We start from the raw sequence: 27308 nt of genomic DNA, 5'->3' as shown, positions 1-27308 counted from the left end.
AAGTATAACGCACTGTGAGAAAAGGGGTGTCTCTAAGCAATATAAGTCAATATTTCATCACAACAGACTAATTAATATATATTTAAAAAATACTAGTTTGGTACAATAGTAGACACACTGTATTATAAAGCACTGTTTAGATATTTTTCACCCACGCACAACTTCCATGGTGTTATAACCCCGAGCTCCCCCCTGCAACTCTGTGAAATGGTTCGGCCCTGGGGTTACAGGAAGTTGTAGCAGCTGCCATGTTGAGCTGCTTTGTTGTAGATTTCTTGTAGGTTTTCCAGCAGATTTTTTTTTAAAGTGTGGCAATGGAGCCGAGCTGGAGTACCTTCTTGTTTCAGGTAAGGAGACTCCGGGATGCTTAGAAACTGAAACAGATGGATGAGCAGAGATTTAACACGCCAGCTTTCAGAGTTTAAGTTTGATTTGGGGAAAAAGATAGATTTGAAGCAGAGCAATCTAAGCAAAACAATGGTGCATCAAATCCCGGGCTTCCAGCTGTGAGGAAGGGCATGACGCTGGGGGAAAATCGCTTGCTTGCTTTCTTTCATTCTTTCTTTTTAAGATATTGGTGATGTTTAGCACTTTTTGAACATGGGTTAGTTGAGAAATGAAATACGAATTCTGTGATTATAATCACATCCAAAGCAGGCAAACAGCAGGGATCTCAGACATCGCCTCCTCGGTAGAGATTTTTTTCCCTGCTTGATCAGATTTGTTAGATAAACATCACCAGATTCATTCAGCAAACTGTAGATGTGTGGGGAGACTCTGGATCTGGGATCGGTGTAATGTAGGAGTGTAGAAATGTGATCTAACGGTGAGTTTGGTGCACATCAGACTGCTGAATGAAGACAAGTTGAGCTCTGGGAACTTTTCCCTCTATTCACTACAGTGCAAACCGCGGGATCCGGGATTTCAAGCCATGCACATGAAGCAGAGGTTTTATGGCCGTGTTTCGTTGAACGTTTCATTCAGTTTTTTTTTAAGGTTTCAGTTTTTTTTTTTTTTTTAACCGTTAACTTCTTATGAAGCGTTCACTTGTTTCCACGCATTTGTTGGCTAACGCGCGAGCCCATTCACCTGAGACTAAACACTGCTCCTCTGCTGTACTGTTGATTATAAAGTTAGTGAAAGCAACAAACTCTTTTTAAACCTCATTTATTTAACCTCAGAGGCACACTTGTTCGCTTGTTCATGTCCAGGGATTGTCGGTTTCATGAGTGAGCCCTAGGTTAAAAAGTCCGCCAAGCTAGCCACAAGCTAGCACTAGTTTATTTGAGTTAACTATTTTGTTACAAATGTACGTTTTTGGTTTTTTTGTGTGTTTTTTTAGGGAATAACTCACCTTTTACTGCTTTATACTCACCAGAAAAACCTTAAAAACTTGTCTCTCAATTTCTTTCCCCTCACATTTTAGTAAAAAGTATTTATTTTAAACAACTGTTTTGATTTAACTTTGACTGCAAACGTTATTCTCAGAATGTCTCGTGAGAACTGAAAAAAAAAAAATTCACGCGCATCTCAGTATAACGGTTTTTTTCTGTTTTGTGTATAACGGTTGTTGTTGTTGTATAACGGTTGTTGTAAACTACTTTTTCAAAGAAGCTATATTAAATACCAAATATCCTCACATTAGATCAATTACATTATTTATTTAATAAAAGGGCTTTTAGAATTGTTTAGGGTCACATTTTATACTTTAGTGTAATATCATATTACACTGAGAGATTAGCAACATACATGAAATGAATTACATTATTTTTTTTAGGCTAATAACTTAGCTAAAAAACCACGTAGAGCCATATTTTTCAGAGTTTAATTATATTTATCATATACATAATTTTAACATGCCACCCAGTTATACCCACTTTATTACACTGTTAGATAACTAGTTTGTTACAAGTGTATGTTGACTAACAAGGCTTTGGCTGACTAAATTACCTTTTTTGTATCTTATACTCAATGAAAAACTGAGTAAAACATCTATAACATGTCTCTGAATGATGTTTTCCCTTACATTTCTCAACATATCTTTTTAGTTATATTTTAGTTATATTTTTACATACCTGTTTTGATATAATTTGTATGTAATGTGAGTGTGTGTATGTATTTAATGTGGCCAAGCTAGCTACACGCTAATCTGTTACCCACTTTTTCACTGTTAGCGAACTAGTTTGTTGCAGGATATGTTAAAAACAAGATTTTGGCTAACTAAATCACGTTGATACCTCATACTCGTACAAAAAAGCCATAAAAACAACACCTATAACATTACTTATTTGAGTATTAAGACAACTAATACAAACGCAAACACACATTTTACCTAAAAGTTGAGGTTAGTTTTGTTTTTAGACACTCGTTTTGATTTAACTTTTTCAACTTTTATCCTACAATATCTCTTGAGCTTTGCTGGAACTTTAAAAATTCATGTATAACTCAATATAACTTTTGGTATGTTCATATCTGGTTATTACTGCTTTTTTTTTTTAAAGAAAGCTACAATAAATGACGTATAACACCGCAGCAGACCAGTTATTACAAGAAAACTTGCTAAAACTATCACCTTTTAGCTCTCTGTATGATATTGAGTCATACTGAGTTAACTGATAAGAGAAACACAGGAAATAGATCAGTGTTAGGTTAGCTAATAATTTAGCACTGAAACTGTGGAACCATATTGTCCATGTTTTATTAATTTGCATTTGTTATGTACAACAAACCTTAAAAATTTGATGAGCATTAGGGAAATTAATCATTTAAATGAGGGAAAATGAAATGATTTGCTGAAAAGATTTTAATGTCCAATCCAAGACTTTGGTTCCAATATCTGGTTACCCAGAAGAAGATGGGTTCCCTTTTGAGTCTGGTTCCTTTCAAGATTTCTTTGTCATGTTGTCTCGGGGAGGTTTTCCTTGCCACCGTAACCTCTAGCTTGTTAGCCTACATGATTTCTCTAGAGGTGTTTTGTGACCATGTGTGTTGTTAAAAGCACAATCCAAAAAATTGTACTGAATTGAATTTATTGAAGTGCATATCAATTATATGTGACAGATGTTCCACAACATAAAAAGTAAACATTCTTTAATAAATAACACACTTGTTATCATTAGGAAAGTGTTGCAGTATAACAGGAATAAAACACACCAGGACATGCTGTTATAGGAAAATAACCAACATGGGAGTGGTAACAGTAACTCTGATGTGTCGGGCCTCACCTCACCACACCACCTCATCTTTGATTATTTTAAAAGCTTTGACTTCTGACCATAACCACACTACTCGAGTGTATTATGATGTTAACATATCATGATATTGTGGTCTTATTGCCCAGAACATTCAGTAGCTTAAAACAATGCATTGCTCTGATTTTCTCTTGGTGTGTACAGTAAAATACGTTATAACCATTTCAGCTTTCCTTATCACAGTATATGATCTGGTCTTGAGTCTAGTGTTGGTGATGCACAGGAATAGAATTTTCCAAAGATTCTTTAAGGATCCCTGCCAAGGCTGACTCAGAGGGTACTCACTGTCCTTGGTCCAGTTACTTTAGGAAAGCACGTTAGGAAATCAATCCCCGTGTTACATGCCTGGTGTTGTTTTCAGCTCCTGCCATGTGTGAAGTGTACAGGAAGCAATGCTGCTAGTTGGGGTCGCGCCACTGATGACTTTAACTTTGGCCCTTGGAATTAGTTGCTGGCAAATCTGAAATGATTTCTGCAGTCTGTAATGGAATAACCAATAATATCAGACCGTCCTTGTTTTTGTTGTGATATTATTAAGACAAAGAAGATTGTGGGGGGGGGAGCTTATTTACAACATGCGTCTTTTGGAGTTATAGTGGAGAAAATCCAGGCCTCCATTAGGATAGTGTCCAAACCATGGGTACAGAATACCCATAATGCACGTTGTAATCTGTATGGAATAGAGAGTACAGCATTATATATATTTTAAACCGAATTATATATGTTTTTTTTTCTTGTGTGATCTTGATCTTTTTGGATGTCCACTAAGGTGAACTTGAACCTGTTTTATCTCTGCTATGTAGCACATGCCTGTATGTATGTGCATGCCTTTTTTCTTATATTCCCCCATGCCTACTCTCACTCATACACACTTTGAACAGTGAATCTGATTATTGAAGTTCAAATGCATATCCTAAGGCCATGCTTCTTATTTAACTCCTCTCGGCTTTGAAGTAGACACTGTAATCTTGGCAGGTTAGCTCTACTATATCCACCGCCATGGCGAGGAAGTGCAGCTGGTACCTGCTAATTGGCGAGAGGCGATTTCTGGGTAGTGGCAAACGCAGTTCCCGCTCAGCGTTTCAACCGATATCCAGGATTAAGCAGCCATGGAGGTTCTCGTCCGCCTCATCCTAGGACCAGAATGGCAATGCGATGAGGCAAGAGAACGTGATTGCACTAGGAGTCACGCTGTGGGAGTGAAAGTTCAGGGGTTAATGCTACTGTGCACAATGACTTCAGCAGAAGCTGCTATCTTTTTGCTCAACTCATGATTGCTTTTTCGGGTGACAGATGAGTAATTTATTGACTTCTGTGGAAGTCGTAAAGAAGATAAGGAACGTTTATATATTTGAAGGCTTCCAGCTTAAAGCTTGCCAGCCTTTGAGTACAAGTTGGAACGGTTTGGTTGTAAATAGAGGTGTGGTGATGTATCACATTGCAATATCGTGATAAACCTTTCAGATTTTATACCAGTTATATATTATTTTCAAGTGACTTGAGTGTTTTTTGCTTTGAGTGAAACACTTTCTACACTATTGAAGATTAAGTGATGCTGTATGTCTAGTTTTTTTTAAACATTGTAGTAAACTCCACAGTCAAGTAGCTGAATATAACACTAATGTTAAATGATAATTAACACTGTGTCCTTTAAGACCGGGTACCTCTGCCGAAATCTACATACCGAAATCGATCTTAGATATCGTACCATCTCAGTAAATTTCCAACTACCCGAATAGGAGCTTGTGATCAGTAGATGATGATCAGAGCAATGGCGCACATCTGGAGTATTCTGGAGAAAAGGAGAATGAAAGTAAGTGAGAAAGAGAGAGGGAGAGAGAGAATTTCATTTGGTGGCCCTTTCATGTGAATGGTTGTGTGCGACAGGCATTGTGCGAGCACTGAGAGAGTGGAAGTACATGTAATCCCTTTATTACTCAGCTGAAGTGAAGCGAGGAGGGAGAGCTGAGCTGGCCCGGTTAGCGTGACAAACCCAGAACTACCAGCATCATGTGATTCATGCTTTTCTCTTTCTCTCTCTGTCTCTCTCTCTCACTCTGTCTTACTGATATAAAATTTTCTTCTACTGCAGCACTGTTGAATTCTTAATCCTGACTGGTCAGAAGGTGCTTTCTGTAACAGCACGGCTCAGACAATGCACTCATTCTAATATGTTGTCATTTCTATAGTAACAACTTGCACAGGAAGGTATTTCTGTTGTAAGATAATTATTTGATATTTTTGAAAGGAGTCACCAGTGTTAGCAGTTTGTGCACCTGAAGACAGACGTGGCTTTTATTTTTCAGACGTGAATAAAATTCACCAGGCAGATAAGCTAATTCACTGAAGGGGAAAGGACACAGGCTTTAAAGACGTTTATCTTAATGTTAACTTTGATGTGTGAGCCAATAGAAACTAAGCAGGCAGGACTGTGATTTCTTTGGTTGGTTAAAAAAATGGAGCTACTCTCATTTTGCGTCTCACCTCATCCACTGGTGAAATTCTGTCTTTTCTCTCTGCCTTCTAGGAGTTTCTTATTAGCAATATTAGCGCCTCTGCCTTTATCTTGGGAATGACATACGACACAAACGCACCTGTTTTTCTGTCTTCTTGTGGCTTGGATGTTTTCCATCACCCCCTGGTCTTTACACACCTGCATTTCCTTCTCCACTTCTATTCGCAGTCGGATGTCACTCAGGAATCAGAGCGATGAGGCAAGAACGTGCACAATCTTGTTTCTGAGAAGAATATCGCCTTTGATAGAATGCATGAAAAAGCTGTTGGTTGTAGGCCAGCTTTAGTCACTTGGAAGGAAGGAGGCAATTAATGAGTCAGACGACAAAATAACATTTATTCAAGATGAGCTCATGTGGGTAAAACTACAGAAAACTGTGAGAAAGTAGCTACAAATCAAAGTTGCTGTCTTAATATGCAGATTGTACAGTCTGCTCTCCTTCACCCAAAAGGCTGCTTTTGTTGAGTGTGTTTTTCCCCCCCTGTTAAACACCCATTCCACTTTTCTCTTGTTTCCTTTCAAATTCAAATTTACGCAAGTTTTGCTCAAAAATGAATTAGCATGTGCTGCAGCATTCAGTCTAGCCCCTATTGTGAAGGGAAGCTTTAAAAAAAAAAAAATCCTGCTGTTTCTTGAGCTCAACTCCGTCCAGGACGTTATTTACATTGGAGTGACCTCAGCCTTCAGAGCTGATTTGGATCAAAACTGTCAGAGCGGCGTGAAGGCGAAGCAGGCTGCAGTCACTGCAACTCTGTCTGCACCCCCCCACCCCCACCATATCTGATATGATGTGCACAACTGTAACATTTTTCCAACACGGGAAAGTCATGATGGAGGGCTTTGCACATTCCGTTTTCTCTCCAACACGGCACAGTTTTTTTTGTCTTACTAGCTTTAGCAGTCGCTGATGAAGGAACAGCTGTTATAACCTTTGAGTTAATAAGCAATGACTTGTTTCATGGACGTTGTGCAACCAAATGCAACTCTAAATGGATTAAAAAGTATGCATCAAATTGTAATCATTGGCCAGTTGGCTGAGGAAAAAAAAAACACTTTGGGACATTCTATTATAGGAAAATAATCAACTTTGGGGTGGTAACAGTGACTCCACTTCACGGCGGAACACATCACAATATTTCGGCGCTGATTATTTTCCTGTAACCACATGCCCTGTTATAGTTTTATCCCTTACAATATTGTGTGAATAATACTACGTAGTTTCTGTGCATGTTCTTTTTGAGCGGCATTTCAACTGAGAAAGAAAATATGTTCGACATTGACTTCGGGACACGTTTGGACATCATCATACAACCGTCACTTACTGCAAAGGGTCGGTTTATTTCTCGAGCTATAAATATTTTTCATATTAAGTGTAACTCTGTCATATAACTAAAGACTGGATCATGCCTAGTGGCCCAATATTGCCCAAGCAGGTGTACAGACAGTAGGGTGGTATGGGGTGATGATTCCCCTTTCACCCCCTCTCCCTCCCTTCACCCCACTATAGACACTAGAGACACACTAAACACAAGTTCCCAGGTTCCCCTGCATCTGTGAGCCAGGCTTTGGCGTCTCACCGAGGGGTGTGTATGGAGAAATGCAGCGCCTCTGACCATGAATAGAGGAACCAAATCAGCGGAGACTCGCATACAAAGACCTCCCGCCAGGTCCTGAGTGCATCACTGCGCGGATTTGGGGGGGAAAGCAACAATGGAGCAGATGAAATAAGGAGGAGAATGTTAGGGGAATTCATTTTTCTTCTCTTTCTCTGTCTTCTTTTCTTCCCCCCTCCGTCTCCGTCTCTGTCGGATGGATGGCTGAACCCGAATGCTAAGGGTCAGGTGTTTAACCCTGGGCTTTTGCGTTTGCGGAAGAGAGCGCACGTCTTAATTGCAGCACCCTGCTTTCCCAGAGTCCTCTGATGTAACCCATATATGCGTGTTTTTTTGTTCTTCTGTTTTTTATGTTAACGGGAGTCAAAACAGTTGTTTAAACGAAATATCATGATATTTCATCCAGAATTAATGTTATTGTAGGGGGGGTGGGAAATCTTGTCGCTATGTAGGGAGATTTGGACAGCAACCCAAATTCCTTAGATTGGACAGTTGTAAAGGAAAATGACAGATGTCCTTTTCAAAGAAGACACTCCCAAAATTCTTTTGATCAGACTTTGATTTGTCCGCCATGTTTTTCAAACTTTATTCACTTTAATACGACACAACTACTATCAAGAGACTATACTATATCTCACATATCTCCAGTATAAATAAACCTTTCAGCAGGGATTGTTTGTTTATTGCGTCGTGCGTCTGAACGGCCGTTATCCAGCGGCCGCAACCATAATGCCGATTAAGAAACGATTGTTACCGTGGCTAGACCCTGATGCGCGCTGGTCCTTGCTCATTTGGGATGCTCCATTGAACAACAATAGCGTGAGGAGTGCAGAGCTCGCTCCCTCCGGCGCCGTCCCTCCTCGCTATTGTGCTGACGCGTCGTCTGCAGTCATAATAATTATAATAATTATTCATTTTATTTACATAGCGCCTTTCTCACACTCAAGGTTGTGTTACAGTTACAGGGGAAAAAAAAAGTCGAGAAGGCTAATACGAGATGATTATAGCTTTGAGTGACGAGGTAGGTTCTCAAGGTAGGTTCTCGTTAGGTGTTGAAAGAAGATGCTGAAGAGTGCCTGAGACGTGAAATCAGGCGGGAAACGGGTCCTATAGCGTGTACACCACTGGAGCTGGAAGAACAATGTATATGGAAAATTACAATAGGCATACAACATGATATCTGTCATATTTCCTTTTTTAGATTCATTTAATAAGCTGGATTAGACAGTTAGCTGTCAGGATATGGTTGAATACATCGTAAGTTTTTTTTTTTTAATGTAAAGAATAATATTCATTGCGGTTAATTAGCTTGCTAACATTTGTGGCTCAGCAAAATGGCGGTAGTTGAAAGTAGAGGCTATCGATAAATCACACCATTGCTAACCATGAGCTAGCTTGATAGTTAGCAAAGATTGACCACATTATAAACAGAAAACAGTTACAACAGTTTGTCATGTAGTGTGTAAACCTTAAAATATTCAAATGAATGAAGACTTTTTTTGCGCTTAGGTGCGCTGTACCCACTTTGGAGTCACTGCAGCATCAATATATATATATATATATTTTTTTTACCACTATTCTTTAAAATCACCCCTCGGAGACCAGATATTGTTGCTAGAACTGAACGTTACAGTTCAAAGTTGTGGTTTTTGTTGTTTTTAATAAATTCCAGACATCAGATGGCTGTGAAATATGTCTTTGTTTATTTTGGATTGGTACAGCCTTGGCTCAGGTCTTTGGACAAGTTTGTTCTCATTAATGACGTCTTATCGTTGCATATTTTGCCAGTCACTGTGTACGACTAACATTAAATTGCAGTGCAGCCATTACACAGTTTTCTCATTTTGAACAATGTACTTCTTTTTAGAAGTGAAAACAATGATGTACTTATTCTGGTTTACTATAACTTGTTTGTTTAATGTTTTAAATGTTCGAATGTTTATGCGTAGCTATGGCTGCACGATATATTGTTTGATAATCATCATTATGTTATTGGTCTTGATATCAAAATGCTGTTGAATTCTTGATTCTGATTGGTCTATTCTGTAACAGCAGCTCAGACATTAGTACAGGTTTATATTAATGCGCTACTATATTCGTAGGGCTCATTCATAGAGACTTGTAGTAATGAACAGGATGTGTTGATAGGGGCAAATAAGCGATTATCGGGTGGTGGCAGTAACTACGTTTCGTATCAGGCTGCATCCTGATGCATCTCACTCCACCCTCTTAATTGTTTCCCTATAATAGCACATCTGCAGATGGTTTTATTCCATACTTACTGCACTTAGATGACAGAATGAGATCTATAATATGGAAACAGACCCTCTAAACAATCCCAAATGTGTTATTGTGGTCTGTAAGCATCCTGACCACTCTCAGACGCTCCAATGAGAGGTGCCGTGGTTGTTTGGATGAATCACGGCATTTATGTGATCCTTCCCATGGAGTCTTGGTCAAAACAATCATGACCAGATAGTTTGATGAACATCGGTTCTCACAACTGCAATATGACCTGGTGTCAATATGGCATTTTATTCATTGCAGCCATGCGACTTTGCCTGTACACTTATTATAAGAGAGTGTCTGTGTTTGCTGTACTTAAATTTGCATATTTTGAAGAGGAACGTACAGCTTCGCTGAGCTGCGGTTGTGGTTTGTGGTTCTCCGATGTCGGCCTCACACAGGTTTTCCCCTTGGCTGTGTAATCAGAAGCACACTGCAGGCCACACAGTGACCGGGGCAGTGCTGTGATGGACGTTCCCTCCCCCCTCTGCCTCAGTGCTACCGTAAACAAACCTCTCTACTTTTGGGTCAAAAGGGCCTTGGCCTTAATTTCCTCCAGCCGCAGATCTTTTCCTCCCCCCAACGCCTGAGGGCAAATCACTTGTTCCAAAGCTTCTGTCTTATGCCGGCTCACCTCAGTCTCGGCGTTTAGCCCTGAACTGATTGATGCCAGAGGCAGCATTGGCTCGGAGCCTCACTCCACATGAGTCGGCTAGTTTTGAGGTCACGTGACCTGTCGTGGCATTATAGCAGGATGGATCTGTTTACGCTGGACGGATTTAGAAGCTCCAGTGGCACCAGGCTGTTTTTGAGACATCCAAATTTAGGGGTTTGTTTTTGCCCCTCACCCGTTGGGTTTTCCGTTTACCGTATGTGGTAAGGAGTCTGGTGATTCAACTACTTGAGTCATTCCTGAGAATTTCCAGACTTTATCCAAAATCTCTCACATCTGTGTGTGCAACTGACCTGATCAAAGAGATTTCCTTTTTTTTTTTAAAAAAGAAAAAAGAAAGAAAATAAACTCGTGGTCCGAGTTAAAGGACGCTCACTTTGGGCTGCCCTTGTTAATAAACACATTGCACTTATTGTCTATCTTGATAAATGTTAACGGAATGTGGCTGCAATGAATCACTCGCTATTTTTCGCCTTCTCGCTAATTCTCTCGTTTGCTCATTCGCTCTTTCTCTCACTTTCTCCCTTACTCAGTCTCGCTCATTCACACTCTCTCCCTCACATTGAGCTGTGATCCAGCAGGTGGGAAGCAGACAGAGCGGCTTGTATTTAATCTCTAAATGCGCTCTCTCTCTTTTTCTCTCCCTGGCTCATTCACTTTTTTGCTCGCTCGCTCATTCATACACTTTCCCTCCGGCTGGTCCGCTCTGTCCGTTTCCCACCTTTGAGAATCACTGCTCAGAGCTGCATGTGTTTAATCTCCAATTGCTTTTCAAGCACAGTAGACCACATCATACCATCACTGTGTTTCAATTAAAGAATTGGTGCATGCAAAATGCACACGTTCTTTAATTTGTCTATTTTGTCTATGTTTCATTTGTCTTAGTGTGATGGGAAAAAAAATTAGATAGGATACACCTACACAATATGACAAGATCCCTAGATCACCCTAGAAAACATTTAAATATCACTGTTCAAAGAGTGAGATTTTTACAATATCACCATTCATGAAGAAAACTAAGACAACTATATTATTATTTTACTTTTCCCCATTATCCATATGGCGCTATCGTTAAAGCAGATCAGACAGTAGTGGTACATTTTGTTTGAAATTCTCAAATTTGTGAGCCAGTAGAAATGATTGCACACTTCAGTGTCAAAGAAAAACTGGAGAAACTGCGAATTATTAATTGATGAGTGACAAATTAGAGCAAAAACCATTGTAAAGTGTGTTGCTAAGGTGGTGGGCCGCCATGAGCCACCAAAACACCCTCAATGGAATTGTACTGGAGTGATGAACACCGTTCTTCCAAAAGGATTTTCCCTCAGTTGGTGTTTTGTTGATGGTGGTGGAGAACGCTTTCTAAAACGTTGCTCCAAAACCTCATAGCTGTTCAGGTGTGTTGAGAACTGATGAATGAAAATATGATTTGCATCAAACCATTCGTGGAGCCCTCTTCCCCTGTGGGTGTGGGTGGGATCATCCCGTAAGAGACCACGCCTACCAGGATAGAAATGTTTCATCGTAGGTTGAAGGTGATCAGGGAGAAGACCTTTGTATTGATATGACTTCAGGCTGAAACAGCACCCAAACTTTTCCTGAATACACGGCGCCAGTGACATTAAAGTTTGTCACCTGCGACAGGCCGTGTTTAGTCTGCTCTCATTAGCCGAGCCAATCATGAAACATAAACCGTGCATGATTCATTTCCTGTCTGGCTACTTGGTCTCCATCTTCATTGTGTGTGTGTGTGGGTGCATTATAACCCCAAATAGAGGCTGATTACCAAACAGAATGAGGCTTTTGTAAGTGGATGTCACCATGAGTGATACCTGAAGACTGTGCCTCTTATTATGCTTTGAATAAAGTTTTGTGGCAGGAGGGGAAACCCGGGGAAGTCGGCTTTCCTCACTGCTCTTTACCTGACATCATTTCCCCTTCTGTCAGCATGTTATGCTACTTTGCTCCTCCTGACTGCACCAGCGACTCATTTCCTTTCAGAGATGTCCAGGATGTGGCTCATGTAGTTTTATTAGGAAATTGTAGTGGCATACCGGCACCATTGCCAAATGCTACCAATTTCCAATGTAGTAATTAATAATTTAACAATTTTAATATGATTATGTAATTTTAATAAAATATATAGTTCTGTGTTGGGGGGACCAAAAATTTTGATCATGACTAAAATTTTGATTCATTATCCAGCCCTACTTTGCAGTATGTATATTAAAGCCCCACTGTTTCTTGCCTCCAGCAGGCCAATGACGCCCTGCACCACCAGCACCAGGTGGGCCCGAACAGCCTGCTGCCGCTGCTGAATGCCAGCACCGAGCCGCAGGATCAGAAGCCCATCATGCCCATCCCGCTCGATCAGAAGCCCCCAGTGAGCTCCGCCGACCTCCTCAAGGACAGCATGGGCAGCGGGACGGGCGTCGGAGGAGGAGGGGGCGGAGGGGGCCATGGTGGCGGAGGAGGCGGCATCGGGGGACCAATGCCCATAGTGAAGAAAGAACCCAAAAGCAAAACGCCGTTTATCTGCGGCTACTGCAACAAGGCCTTCCGAGACAGCTACCACTTGCGACGGCACGAGTCGTGTCACACCGGCGTCAAGATGGTGTCGCGACCTAAAAAGACAGCACAAACGACGGCGCCCACCATGGTGCCACTGCTCTCTAGCATGACAAGAGAAAACAACGCTAACCCCTCGTACGTCCTCACTACTGCCGCGACGTCAGCCTCGGTTGCCATGGTGCCGACCTCCACGGTTGGCGCATGCCAGCCGAGTGTGCCCAAGAAGCCGGCCAAGCCTGTGAAGAAGAACCATGGGTGCGAGATGTGCGGCAAGGCTTTCCGAGATGTCTACCACCTGAACCGGCACAAGTTGTCCCACTCAGACGAGAAGCCATTCGAGTGCCCAATCTGCCAGCAACGTTTCAAGAGGAAAGACCGCATGACGTACCACGTACGCTCACACGACGGCGGCGTGCACAAGCCCTACGTCTGCTCGGTCTGTGGGAAGGGCTTCTCCAGGTACGGCACCCAAAGTCTCTCCAAACTATGAATATGTGAGCTAGTGATTAAAAAAAAAATGAGCAAAACAGAAATTTAAGATGCACAGAATCAAAACTGCTTAGAGACTTGGTCATCGTTGCTGTATTTTGATAGACTATTGTTAGAACTGGGATTTTTGTTTTTTAATGGTATTAAAAGCGAATGTCGCAATTTACAGTTTGGCTCAATGTAAATTTTTAAAAAATAGAAAGAAAAAATATAAAAAAAAGCTTCTTTGTTGTTAGCTAGATAGCTTTCGTGATATTAATTAGTGTGTTGCAATACACTAATTGTTCTCCCATTTTATTATTATTATATGCTAACTGTCTTCCAGGATATTCTCTGGTGTTAGCTACATAGCTTTCAGAATATTCTTTCTGTTTAGCTTGCTACAGTTTGGGTTATTATCTTTTGAGCTAGCATATTCTGAATATTTCAGAATATTCTTTGTTGTTAACTTCATAGTGTTCAGGGTATTGTCAATTGTTGGCTAGCTTAGGAAATCTTATCAGCTAGCTAGCTGTCAGGATTTTCCCTGTTAGCCAACTATCTGTTGGAGATTGACTGCTAATTGGCTAGCTACTGTTATTGTTAGATTTGGTGATCTACAAACTTAAGATTATGTTTCATATTCTGTTCTACTGCTAATTCATTGCTTCATAGCTGTTTACTAGTGTGTTTCATAAGGAAGTAACACATATTCTTATAACATGTATAGACATCAAGACTGATTATAAAATAATTTCAACAATTTAACACGAAATATAGCTGTTTTATCTACTTCTCTGGCACATGGGAGTGTGTTAGCTAGCTAGTGTGGTATCTAGCTAGCAAAATATAATTCTGTCCCTACTTTGTTTCTCACTTGTGTTATCGCAATATCTACTAACCCCTAAATAAATCATTTTTTTGTAGGAATTTATTTATTCATTTATTTATTTTTGTGCTTTGGACGTGATGCGACTAAGGTAATGTTGCTAACTGCTAGGCTGCTATTAGGGTAAAAAGTTAAATTCCAAGCGTATTAGAATTAAAGCAAGATGTTTTACCTCAGAAATAAACAAACATGATTGTTCAGGTACACATTTTCTCTTATTTAATAGGTTAATGCTGGATATTTTACCTCAGAAATATATGAATAAGCCACTCTGAGACACGGTGCCTGTATTGTCTGTCATTCTGTAGAGTTAATGCAGGCGGCTCTGAGATCTAACCTGATTTATCACACTGCTTTAACTAATGAAGACTAATTAGGTAATGTATCGAGTGTTAAGTAAGTAAGAGTCTTAATTTGAAGGAAAAACCTCTAAATGGTTTAAGGCCTTTTAAGGTAGCACTGTCGTGGGCTCATTCCAGTGTGTATTTTTTATGTTTGGTGGCCTAATCTGGCAGAATGGGATGATGTCAGTGGTTTTTAATACTGAGTTGTGAAATACGTGTACAAAGACGTAGCCGGCTCCACCATCTGCTCCTCCATATGACGTTAACATTGTCTAGCTCCCGCTGATTTATCTCTGCAGCCGGCTGATTTATAACCACAGTGAATAGTTGTGACTGGCTGCTTTTGTGCGCCACAGCACGCGGCGGGCCCTACCATCACGGCCCATGGGGGAGGGGGCCGAGGCTGGCTGCTTTGATTCCCCTAGATTCATTCAGCCTACCGATGCTGCCCCAAGAGATTTTGGATAAGAGGGGGGGTGTAATAAAAACTCCGGTGACACATGAGTCTGGGATTTCCTCTTGCTCACCACCACAGTCCCGGTAGATCTGTGATTGTGGCTGCTTTAAGAGCGTGCTGCATCACTCCTCTATTTCCAGGCAGCGTGCGTCAGAACGGCTCCCTCCTCATCCCGTTCCAGCTCACGGCACTGCGTGACTAATAATCTGAGGATTAATTTCAGGGTGAGCAATGCGAGTCGAGAAGAAAGGGAGCCATTTTTAGCACGCCAACTGTTCAGTAGCACTTGAACGCTCCTCGTAGGACGTTTTGGGCCGTAACATGGAGCTTGCTTGCTCAGAAATCTTCAAGATGAATAGCAGCACAGCAGGCCAGGGTCAGGGAGCAGCAACAGGAGGCTGTTTATTTCTTTCTTTAGTTATTTAAAGATATGTAGCCCAAGTAACATGGAAGAGCTACTGTTTTAACAAGTGGTGCTGGGGGAGGGCCACTGATTGGGTGGCCATTCTGGTTCAATGCACTCTTGAAAAGATCCTACTTAACTCCAATCACTTGCAGAATTCCAGCCGTCATTTAAAAAAAAAAAAAAAAAAAAAAGCAGTCCTCAAATTCAGATTTTCAGATTTGCTTTTGCTATACAAGATGTTGAACACCTCAACCAGGACATAAAATACCCAGATTTCACTAAACACTGAGCACTAACATGATTTTTCTGTCCTTACTGTAATAGATGTGTCCATTATATCTAACGACCTTATTGACTTTCTTTCTGTTTTTTTTTCTTCCTCAGGCCTGATCATCTCAGCTGCCATGTCAAACATGTGCATTCGTCAGAGAGACCGTTTAAATGCCAAGTAACGGTATGACCTCAGCATCATCTCAACATACACACTGGCCTTCTTTCTTTAAAAAGCTTCGATGCTTATTGTCTTACCTTGGAGCTATCGAAAATGATTTCTGGGTCAGATTTTATTTCATTATGTTTCACCGATTACGCCATTTTTTCACTAATCAGAAGCAGAAAAGATTGTCAAGCACACTTGCACATAGACTGTATAAACAAGTGACCAGGAAATAAAAATGTTGGTAGAAGTCAGAATCTCTGCATATTTTTTATGACCACCATTTCCCTTATACAGGCAAGTGACAAATGAAAGAAAAATGGGGCTTTGTCATGCTCTGGGGCTGTTTATTTTTGCTCCAGTGCCTTGGGTCCACTCATCCTGTTAGAGACAAGCATGAGTGCAAATCAATACAAAGTTCCTCCAAGTTAGCGCCTTTATCCTACAGTGAAACATTGTTATCCCGATGGGCGTGGTCTCTTCCAGGATGACCCCGCCCACACCTACAGGGAACGAGTGCTCACATGATGATGTGATGAGGATGAAACTGTTGTAAATCGTATGCTGTAGCCTTCACATTCACCAGATTTCAGTCCATTCGAAAAGCTGTAAGAGATTTTGGAGCGATGTGTTGGAGTTCGCTCTCCACCACCATCATCACAACACCAGCTGAGGAAATTTCTTAAGGAAGGACGGTGTTTATTGCACCAGTACAGTTCCACAGACTCTGTGCAAAGGTGCACCGAGGGTGTTTTGGTGGAACGTACTACCAAGCCATTAATTTGTCACTCATCTGTAATTAATGCTGTGTTGACGTGTTCATGCTTTACAGCAAACGGTGTGTGTGTGTGTGTGTACAAGCTATTCACATAGATTCAATCTCATCCAATGATTCTGCACATGAAAATATTATTTCGTGCAGAAGACAAATATTGCATTCATTAGTGCACCCTACTTTATATAAAGGTGGATAAAAGCTTAGTAGCCATTAAGACTGAGTGCCATTGGGTGAAAAGCAGTCCATTTTGAGTATGAACACGAGTTTTAAGTTATCTGAAGATTCTCTTCTTCACTTCGGCAGGCCTGCACATCGGCCTTCGCCACCAAAGACAGACTGCGCTCTCACATGATCCGGCACGAGGGCAAGGTCACGTGCAACATCTGCGGCAAGATGCTCAGCGCCGCCTACATCACCAGCCACTTAAAGACGCACGGCCAGACCAACTTCAACAACTCCTGCAACAAAGGTACGTATGCCGCCTTTTCCGCTAGTAGTGTAGCACGTCCCAGACTGGGAGAGCTGATCAGGGTCGGCTGATCACGAACACGAGCAGGGCTGGGCCATACGACCAAATGATGCACTTTTATTAGAGTATCACGGTTGTGATAGGTTTTACTGGTTTGTGCCTCATCTTTGTTTTTGTTTTTTTTTCCCCCACATCACACCACCCTGTCATTGATTATTTTTCTATAACGGCACACCCAGTCATCTTTTATTCCTTACTTAATATTCATGTTTTTTAATCCGGATTTACGTTTAGTAGTCTATCTTTGTATTTGCTGCATGAAAAAGTTTTATGATATCAGTGCATCATGACCCTTGTTGATATGATAGTTTTTTTGTCATATCGCCCACCCTTAAATCAAATCTACTGATCAGCCGTCCTAACCTGAGGTAGTTAAATATGCCACTACTAATATTCACCTCATCCTGACATAGCTTAGTTTTCATGTTCTTCCAATTGTGTGGCTCGAGAGAGTTCTTTGGAGCTCACTGGGTACTCTAGATCCTTTTGAAACTTTCTCTTGACTTGGCAGTGGCCATTGTGGCTCAGCCATTTTTGTTGTCTCGATTAATTGCATTAAACTAAATGAGGTCTTAAATTAGCTGAGCTTTGCAGCAGAGAGTCGGTTGCACGCACAGGACCCGAGCTGACCTCACTGGTGTCTGGACGTGAGGACAGTATTCATACCGGTGCTTGTTAATCATACACACTGAGAGGGTGTGGGTTTTTTTTTGTTTTTTTTTTAATAATGCAATAATTCTTCCTTATTGTTTGGTAGAGCATGTTTAAACAGTTCTGTGTTGTTCTTTAGGGCTTTAGGGGATAGATTATGTTTAGATTATGATTAAGAAAACAGGCCTACGTGTCTTCATTGTCATATGAAGACGTATCTCAAAAGTGGCAAACAGAAAAGAATGACAAATCTGAGACGTTTGTTTTTGAATCTGTTTTTGTTCAAACTGAGTGAGTTTTTCACCCGTTGTCATGTAGATCGATGAGGTAGCATCTGTAAACTGAAGCATTTATTTAGAAACATTATTCAAGTCAGGTTTTGTCCATTTGAAGTGATGGCAGCTTTATTTGAAAAATAAAACAATATCCATAATGAATTAGCTAGTAATTATTATCTGTGCATATAGCTGCAATGTTAGAAATCAATGTAACACCCTAATGTGTTAAATTTCTTTCCAGACAGGGGTCCAAACACCTCAGAATAACCAAGAGGTGTAGCGAACTAAAACTGCTAATAATGAGCATGTGTGTTCATTCATAACACATTCTCTCTGATTTTCCTTGGATATGAGCAAAGGTTAAGAAAATGCAATCTTGCTGCACTTGTCAGTGGAAGGTGATACAGATATCACAGCCAACTAATCGAAAGAGTTTAATCCAAGTCATTTTGCAACCATTTTGTTGGTCTACTTGTCATGAAGACTGTTGAATTCTTGAATCTGATTGGTCAGAATGTGTTGATTAATTTACTGTAACAGCGGCTCTGACAGCAGTGGAGTTTTCCATAAGGAGACATTGATTTATAGTTTTTTTTGGAAGGAGTCTCCAGTGTCAGGGCTTTGTACCAGTAGTTTTTCCACCACAGGAAAGTCTTCAGGACAGAAGAGTTTGCGCTTTTTTCGGTTTCTCAGTGACATGACGAGCTGCGTGTTTTTTTTTTGTCTTGTTAACGTCAGGAGAGATTAAATGAAGAGAGGTTGTTAAAGGAACGAATGTTTATAGCTGCTCTCACTCGTGTAAGTGATAACAGGAACTACCTTTGAACAGGCATTAAACAGAGCTATAAATGGATACCTATAAATAGTACCATGATGCAGATTGTGTGTTTGTCACGTACGACTGGATGGACCGCCTCCATTTAAATTAGATTTAGTTTTGTACTTGGACAATTTTAGCTTTACATCTTTGGAATGCTGTGTACCAGTCTATGTAGTTTAGCTCTCTTTTTCATCCCACCATACGTCACTTCATTCTGTCTGTGTTAAATTGTACCAAACATGTAGCTTTTTACTGTCTAGGTTGCTTTGAATCTTGTGTGTTGTATAAGAGAAATTTACGTATTCATATTGATGACTCGTCGTGGTGATGTGCATTGATCGCTGGTCGGCAGGCTTGTGTTACGCGACTGCGTTGACTAAAATAAGACCAGCTCGGCAGTGTGTGTAAGTTTAGCTGGCTATAAATGCTCTAATCCCTGTCCACAAACCCTTCCTACCAGACGGTACGTCCACTCTTTGATTGGTTTGAAGCAGCGGATCAGTGTGACAGATTCATGGTACAACACCATACAATGTAATATCATGCTATTCTTTATTCCACACAGAATTAGTGAACCATTAGTGGTATAACTTACTAAGATTCCCCTCATCATATGTATGTATGTATATCGCCTCGCCACTAGCTGACTGCACTGACAAATGCATATTAAGCCACTTTCAATCAAATAAAGACACTCCATCTCCAGGCCCGAGCCTGGCGGAGTGTGTGATGTGATGTTGTGGAGTGCGACGTCACCGAGACTCCCACCCACAGCTGTGGCCACCTGGCCATCGTAACACTCTGTGTCTGTATTTCTGAATAGGGGACTGGCAGTGGAACTCCTCAGGGCTGCAAAAAGGTAAACATGATGATGATGATGATGATGATGATGATGATGATTTATTTGTATAATGTCTTTCTCAAATCCGGGTTGACTATGGTAATCACACATAAGCAACAGACACAGTAGATGGAAATTGGATTAAAAAAAAACAAAACACTGGATTATTCCTTTAATGATGATGAAATTTACTCACTAAATATATATATATATATATATATATATATATATATATATATATATATATATATATAAAATACTCTAAACTCGTAGACATCATTGTGTCCAGTATTAGAGATAAGGGTGAAATACCAGTTCAGGCAGGGAGAATAATTTTACAAAGCACTTGTTCTTTTCATCGTTATACATTCTTTCTTTATTCATTGTCAATATACAATAGAAAAATCCAACAAATTCCAAAAACTGACCATACTGTTATTCTGAATGTAGGCCAAAGGTGTGTCTCTAGTTTTTTTTTTTTTTTACTGTTATTAAAAATATACACTATTTATTCATACGTGTCAATATATGCAACACAATGTCCGTATTTATTTTAATTTAAATTTCATTTTTATTCGTTTTTAGGACAGGTGGATTGGGTCTTAACCAGGGTCTTAACCAGTCTTCTCGTTTGTCTTGTTTTGTTATTCCAGACAACACTGAGGTGTGCCACTCGGGCACAGCCACGTCCGTCACGGTCTCTGCACCTGCCACTACGCCGATGAGCCGTGCCAACGCCAGCACGGCCGTGACCATCGGGGCTCAGATGAACCTGAGCACCACAGTAAACACGGTGAACATCACATCAGCGCCGGTGAGCCTGCAGCACCCGGTGACCATCACAGGCCCGGTTAACATCGCCTCGGTGAACATCCCAGCCACGGCGTCGCCCATGAACATCGCCCATCCAGTGGCCATCACCACGCCCATGCCCATGAACATCGCCGCGCCGCTCAACATCGCCATGCGGCCCATGGAGAGCATGCCCTTCCTCTCGCAGGTCCTGCCCTCCTCGCCTCCGTGGTGAACCACACTTGAGCTGATCTTAACCTGATTCTCCTAACCAGCTGACTCCGCCCCCTCCCCAGCCAATGAGTGTTTACTCTTGTGGCGCGGTCATACAGCCGCATCACAAGCAACGCTGCAACGACGGTGGAGTTTTATACAGAGTTTTTGTGAAGGATTTCTTACCTAGATTTAATTCGTTCATGGTTTGATGACCTAAAGGACGAATATTTAGCGACACTGAGCACGCAGACCTCACTGAGGTTATTCAAAGACAAATGCAATAAGTGCTGATATTTTTTTCTATATATTATTTTTCCTTCCCAGAACACTGGGATTTCTTTTTATGTTGTTTAGCTGTAGCATGCTAATCAGTATTTAATTATTTTTATTTTATTTTTTTTTTAAAGGAAATGAGTTCTAAAGGGATAAAGGCTTTTACTGAGAGGGAGGTTTTTAAATGTTTTACAGAAAAGGGTGGGTGATTTATGATTTGAGGTACAGTAACTGTATTTTATTGTACAGTTGCCTATGCTGGTGTTTGCGTTTTAACCGACTACAATTGTGAACTTTTTTTTTTTTTTTAATTCTTCGGCTGAAGTGTTCTGACACTGACTCATGACTGTTATTTTCTCCATGCTCTTTTTATTAAGGATGGCTGGGGTGTGCTTTGTTTACTCGATCGTCAACAGTTAGGATTCACTTTTTTTTTAAAATCAGGAACAGATAGAGGAAAGATTCTTGCACTGAAAGCATATCCCTTGTGTACAACAACAGTATTATCAAAGATCAAACCTGTTTCGGGAACCAGCCTGGACAGAACCGGGCCGTCTAGTGACTGGCGAAAGCTGCACCTCAAAAGTTCAGTTTGATTTGGACTGGATTCATGTCGAAAGACTAGTAGGTAGTGTTTTATACCCTTGTTTTTAATCTTACCATGAACTTTATTCTTTTTTGTTCTTTTAACAAGGGCCCTGTTAGGAGGAATTTTCTGCTCAGGAAACCCAGTAAACTACTTTATATTTTATTTTAATAATAATATCCAGCATCCTGGAATCTTGTTCTTATTTTGTAAATATTTATTTCTCCATGCACCCTTTTCCCTCAAGATGGTGGGGGGAACACTGAACAACAGTTCTCCCCATCCATGTTTAATGGAACGCTTCCGTCTTGGTCCTTAATGAGAAATCAGACTCCCTTGCTTTGCCTTGTGCGGTATTAAGCACGCCCTCATCGGCTTTCCAACAGGATTTCGATGTGCATGTCTCGAGTGGCCACTTGCAGCAAAAGCAATGTCATTAAAGCAATTTCCTTTATACTATGTGCAAGGTTATGCTGGATTCCTAATCAACTACTATGCTATTCAAACAAGCCTAGGTACTCTAGTTTTGTCTTTAAACGTGACCAACGAACGCTGAGTTTCCGAGGAAGACGCTGATTAACTGCTATGGCAAACGGCCAGCGCTTACTCAATACTGACTGCTTCCAAAAAAATGTATAAAGGCGTGAGCTTGCTTCAATTCATCGACGACATCTCGCTCTCAAAAGCTTATTGTCCTGGTTTTCAAAAGCATATCGTCCCATTTACAGGAAAATGCAGAAAGCCAGTCACATTGCAGGCTTTAAAAGCTGTGGGCGGAGCATCTAACACTAAGACTTACTGTTAGCAGAGTAATAGTAAATGGATTTCCATCATCGTTCCTGTCCAGATGGCGAGATTGGCCAAATTACCATATGAATGTGGTAAATTAAATGTTATCTTTTTTAAATATTAAATATTTCGTTGGTCACGTTGACATTCCTAAGCAGCGTCATCAATGAAATTGTGTCCTATTGCAATATCGGCTACTCCTGAAATCTGCAAGGCCTCGGCATACTTCATGTGGAGACAACGTTCAGCTAGCTTCCACTGACGATATGTAATTGCGGAGCACTCGAATGTCGTGCGGAGGCTTTGCTCGCCGTGTCGTGAACATGGTAGCTGGGCAGCACGCAATCGAGCCGGTGATTATTTGTTACAAACAAGCCAATTCAGTCCAAGATGGATGACTTTGAGTCACAGCAACCTTGTTCATGTAGTCAATGCAATTTAACAGCGCCACCTGCAGTACTGGAGCACTTGTACTTGATGGCCAGAGAGTACGTACGCATGTAAGCACATGAAGGTGGTTTCATCTCCGCATTAAGTACGCTGAGGCCTTTAGGATGACTTGATCCCTCGGATCTCCAAGCCGTCTGGATTGAAATGGCCTTTTTAAGATGGCGATGGAGTTTCCTTTAAGGGGAAAGGGAAGTCAACGAGGGCGTCATGTTTACAAACTGGATGTAGGTTAGGGAAAACTGTTGTTTTTTTTTTCTCTCTCAAAATCAGAGGATTTTTCTCAGTGTCAGAGTGTCACCTGTATTTGGATTCAGGAGTGTCACTACTCAAAACACGCTTTATAAGAGACGAGTCCAGAAGGACGCATCCACTGTTGGTCACTACGAGGGTTTCGGAGCCCTGCCAATGTGAGTCAAGGTACACTGTGTGAACCACTATCGGTGCACAGCTTTGTGATAGTATTTTTTTAATTTTTTTTTTTTTATTTGAATGATTCTGCAACTCGTTCCATGTCACTAAAGTGTGGACCTCCGGTGAGGAAGTGAGTGAGTGGTGCAGAGACAACACTAATTTCGGGGTTTTCTTTTGTAAGTTTTTGGTCAGTAGTTTCAGGCATGTGCCGATAATCGGTTTTACATGTGCCGATACTGCAATAATCACATGCACAATATTCTTATTGTTATTGTGGATATGATCCATACGGGATCCAGGCTTTTATATATATATAAAGGCAGCATCTTATGTGTCAAGTTTAAAAAGAAGTTCTCTGCCTTAATAAATTGCTGTAAACTGTAAGAAAAGTTTATCCAAATTTAATATCGGCACATGCCTAAGTAGTCCTGAAGTGGACACTGATATCAAACACATTTTGTGTGATCATGCTCTGTGAGGAATTACATTCCCCCATCCCAAAAAAACAGAATAAACACATGTATGTGAGTTTTTTAGTTCCTACCTTTGGTTTCGAAGAGACTGTTGGTGTTGCTTTTATGTTTTTTGGTTTTTTTTTTAAACAGATTTCAGTTGTTGCCTCATTTATTTGCCAAGTTCACACCAGTTTCGAACTCTGAATCGATCTGTATGAATTGAGTCGTACTTCACTCTTCAGTGAGCCGGACGATTTGGGAAACCCCTGTGAAGGCAGTTGAATGTATATCTTTGTATAAACACGGTTTAGCTCTGAGGACGTGGTAGTTACCGTACGAATAGACATGAGAGCGACAGAGACGCGAGATAACCTTTTATAAGAACCTTTTTATTAGAACATTAACAACAGTAATTTTTTTGTATATATGAAGACTAGGCTTTCTGATTAGCAGAAAGGGAAAACATTCCTACATTTTTTTAAATGTACGTTTGTCAGAAAGAGTTATGTAAACATGCGCAATGTTTTATGTGCCTTTTATTTGGGTTGTCTAAATAAAAGAAAACTATAAAACATGATGGTTGTGTGTGTCGGTGTGTGTGTGTGTGTGTGTGTGTGTGTGTGTGTGTGTGTGGCGTTTTTTTTTTTGTTTTTTTTTAATGAATCAGTCTTCCAAATAAAGGAATATGAGGCAGGAATACATCCTGGATAGGGCAACACTTAATCCAGACACACATTCACTTTCACACCTAGGATAATTTAGCATCACCAGTCCAACTTCCTTTTAGGAAGTGGAAGGAAACCGGAGAATCCAGAGGAAACCCAACATGTGGGAGAACATGCTAAATGCAACACGAACAGTAACCTGAGCTCGCGATCGAACCGGGAAGGAGCTACACCACTGAAAAACAGCTTTCACAACCTAAAACAAAATACTGACAAGGATTAAAAAAAGATGATTAATATGAATGGTGAAAAAAACAAGCATTAATAAATGAAAAAAATGTAACCACCGAGATACAAACAAAAAGTAGAACTCTTGGAGAGGTGAAAAAAAAAATCATGCAGCGTAGAATAAAATTAAACCCTTTATATAACATTTAGAAATGTTTGATTAGATTGTTTGATTTTTTTTTTTTGGTATTAGTATCTTATTTTACACCTTCTGACCTGGGATAAGACATCTAGTCTTGGTGGTGTCATCATTTTTTGGTAAGGGTGTGCAAACTTTTGCTCTCAACTGTCTTACTGTATCAGGCTGTATGCTAATACGATGTCCTTGGCTGATTCACTAGATTTGAAAAAGGAAAATGGACACAAATGATTGTGAAATGTGTGTAAATGAGATTTATGTATCGGTCCGTTCAGTACCCAAGCGCAGTCGGCCATCTTGGACTCGGCCATCTTGGACATCTCAGTTGGACGAGAGGCTCTGAACACTGACCTTTGATCCGAATTGCACCAGATAGCTTGCTAATCTATTCCGCATGGGGAAATCACGGGCCGAAAAGGTCAAGGACATGACAGCGGAAAATCAATATCTGTTTTTTCCCCTAACCGTCGACGCGACAGGACCAGGCAGTACCACACCACGACACGCTAAAAACTAAGGTTAAGGGTTAAAGCAGTGCCTGAAAATAGAGTCTATTCTTTAATCTTTTATTCATAGGGCTCCATCTGGTGCCTCCATCTTCCCTTCCCCCACTGGATTTACTGGATTGGATGTAGAGTCTCAGTAGAGCTGGGTTTTTTCCACATTTCGATCCAAACATCTCTGAGAGAGCAGCTTGTATGAGGCGTACGGACAGAGCGTATGAACAAGGCCCTGTGTTCAGTCCCTTTCCCGACTTCCTCTCATTACACACTGGAAAGTGTGACTGCACCTTGTAGTAATCAGCTACACGCTGGTGCTGACGTCAGCGTCAATATATCAACATGGCCATATTAACATTTCATTAAAAAAATCATCAAACTCACTACATCCTCTCTCTATTAATCAGTGTTTATGACAGTTATTCACAAACGCAGGCCTGCTGTGTGCCACTTCCATCCTTTTCTCTCTCTTTATGACGGAGTTGTTGTGTGGAAATAGAGCCATATTACTGTACAGTACTATTATTTGTTCTGCAAATCTTTCCATTTCAATTGATCATAGTCTTAATTGAAATATGTTTTAAATTATATGGTGGTCTCTAAAGTGACCATTTATTTTACTGTATTATTTTTATTTCAATTCCTTTAATTGAATGTCATTTCATATTGTAGTATTTTTATTTTCCATTTATTGTCTTATTTTATTTGCATTATTTTTACTTTAATTTAATTTAACTTTATTTTTGTTTTTGTTTGCAATTTAAATAGTTTTATTATATTATTATTTATATTATATTATACTACTATATTTTTTCTCTAAAATTTGGGAAGCTGGTTGATTCTTTCCAGCAAACTTTTCATATATATAGTCATAAAAACACTTGGATATATAGTTTTGCATATCTTATTACTTATTCTATATTCCTTTTTAGGCAAACTTTGTGTGTGTGTGTGTGTTTGTGTGTGTGTGTGTTTCCAGATAAAAGCGTGGCTAATTCCATGTCTTGGTGTAATCAGTGGGATGTTTGGTACAGTCCGCTTTCTGTAATCTCACTGTGTGTGTGTGTGTGTGTGTGTGTGTGTGTGTGTGTTACACTAATCTCTGGGCCAGAGCAGGTGCTTTGGTTTGAGCTCTTTTGTTTCAGCCGCTTTTTCTCGGGACAGGGATAAAGAGGGCGGGGGTCACGTGACCCGTGTGCACAATACCGCTGTGCGCCATCTGCGCAGCGCAATAAACTGATCAAACACACCGGGCAGCTGCGCGCGCTCCCGACGCGCCTTTATTATAATCTCTCTCACACACACACACACACACACACACACACACACGTTACTGAGGCGTTGACTGGGCCTCACCACGCATTACAGGAAAAATCACTCATATTGTAGTTAGTTAGTTAGTTAGTAGTCGGTTAGTAGTAGTCTACTTGTTATACAACTTTTATACGCACGTGACGTGACTGCAGATGTCAATAAATTACTTACACTGCTATAATAATCATAAAAAGAAATATAAATATTAATATAAATAAAATGCATTGGTGAAAAAAAAAACATTTTTACACATAAATTCTACAGTTTGTGTAGGTTTAACACCTTTATTACTACATATAAAATATTAAATATAATACAACTAAATAAATATAAATATACCTAGAATGTGTTATAAATGATTTTATTTTTACAGATAAAAAATATATATATATATATATATATATATATATATATATATATATATATATATATATATATATATATATATATATACGTGTGTGTGTGTGTGTTTATCGCATGTAATTATATTCCACATAATTAGTTTATCACATGTAATTACATCGATCAGCCATAACATTAAAACCACTAACAGGTGATGTGAATAACTTTGATTATCTTGTTCCAGTGGCACGTGATAAGGGGTGGGATATATTAGGCAGCACA

At 40.2% G+C, this 27308-nt stretch overlaps 1 protein-coding gene across 3 annotated transcripts; it reads left to right on the top strand.

The window, feature by feature from the left end:
• The first annotated feature begins 197 nt into the window (after positions 1–197).
• On the top strand, positions 198–23834 carry vezf1a (vascular endothelial zinc finger 1a). 3 transcript variants are annotated; one of them, XM_053241387.1, is made up of 6 exons: positions 198–347; positions 12593–13368; positions 15858–15927; positions 16991–17156; positions 19789–19824; positions 20460–23834. In XM_053241387.1, the coding sequence occupies exons 1-6, from the start codon at positions 315–317 to the stop codon at positions 20831–20833; spliced, it is 1455 nt and encodes a 484-aa protein (XP_053097362.1). In that variant the 5' UTR covers positions 198–314; the 3' UTR covers positions 20834–23834. The 3 variants fall into 3 exon arrangements, with proteins under 3 accessions (XP_053097362.1, XP_053097363.1, XP_026799685.3); XM_026943884.3 differs by having other exon boundaries at positions 206–347; positions 12596–13368; XM_053241388.1 differs by lacking the exon at positions 19789–19824.
• Positions 23835–27308: the final 3474 nt, after the last annotated feature.

The sequence above is a fragment of the Pangasianodon hypophthalmus genome, chromosome 17, assembly GCF_027358585.1.
Source record: "Pangasianodon hypophthalmus isolate fPanHyp1 chromosome 17, fPanHyp1.pri, whole genome shotgun sequence".
Taxonomy (NCBI): Eukaryota; Metazoa; Chordata; class Actinopteri; order Siluriformes; family Pangasiidae; genus Pangasianodon; species Pangasianodon hypophthalmus.
Note: the sequence above shows the minus strand (reverse complement) of the source record. Positions and strands in the feature narration are given on the sequence as shown.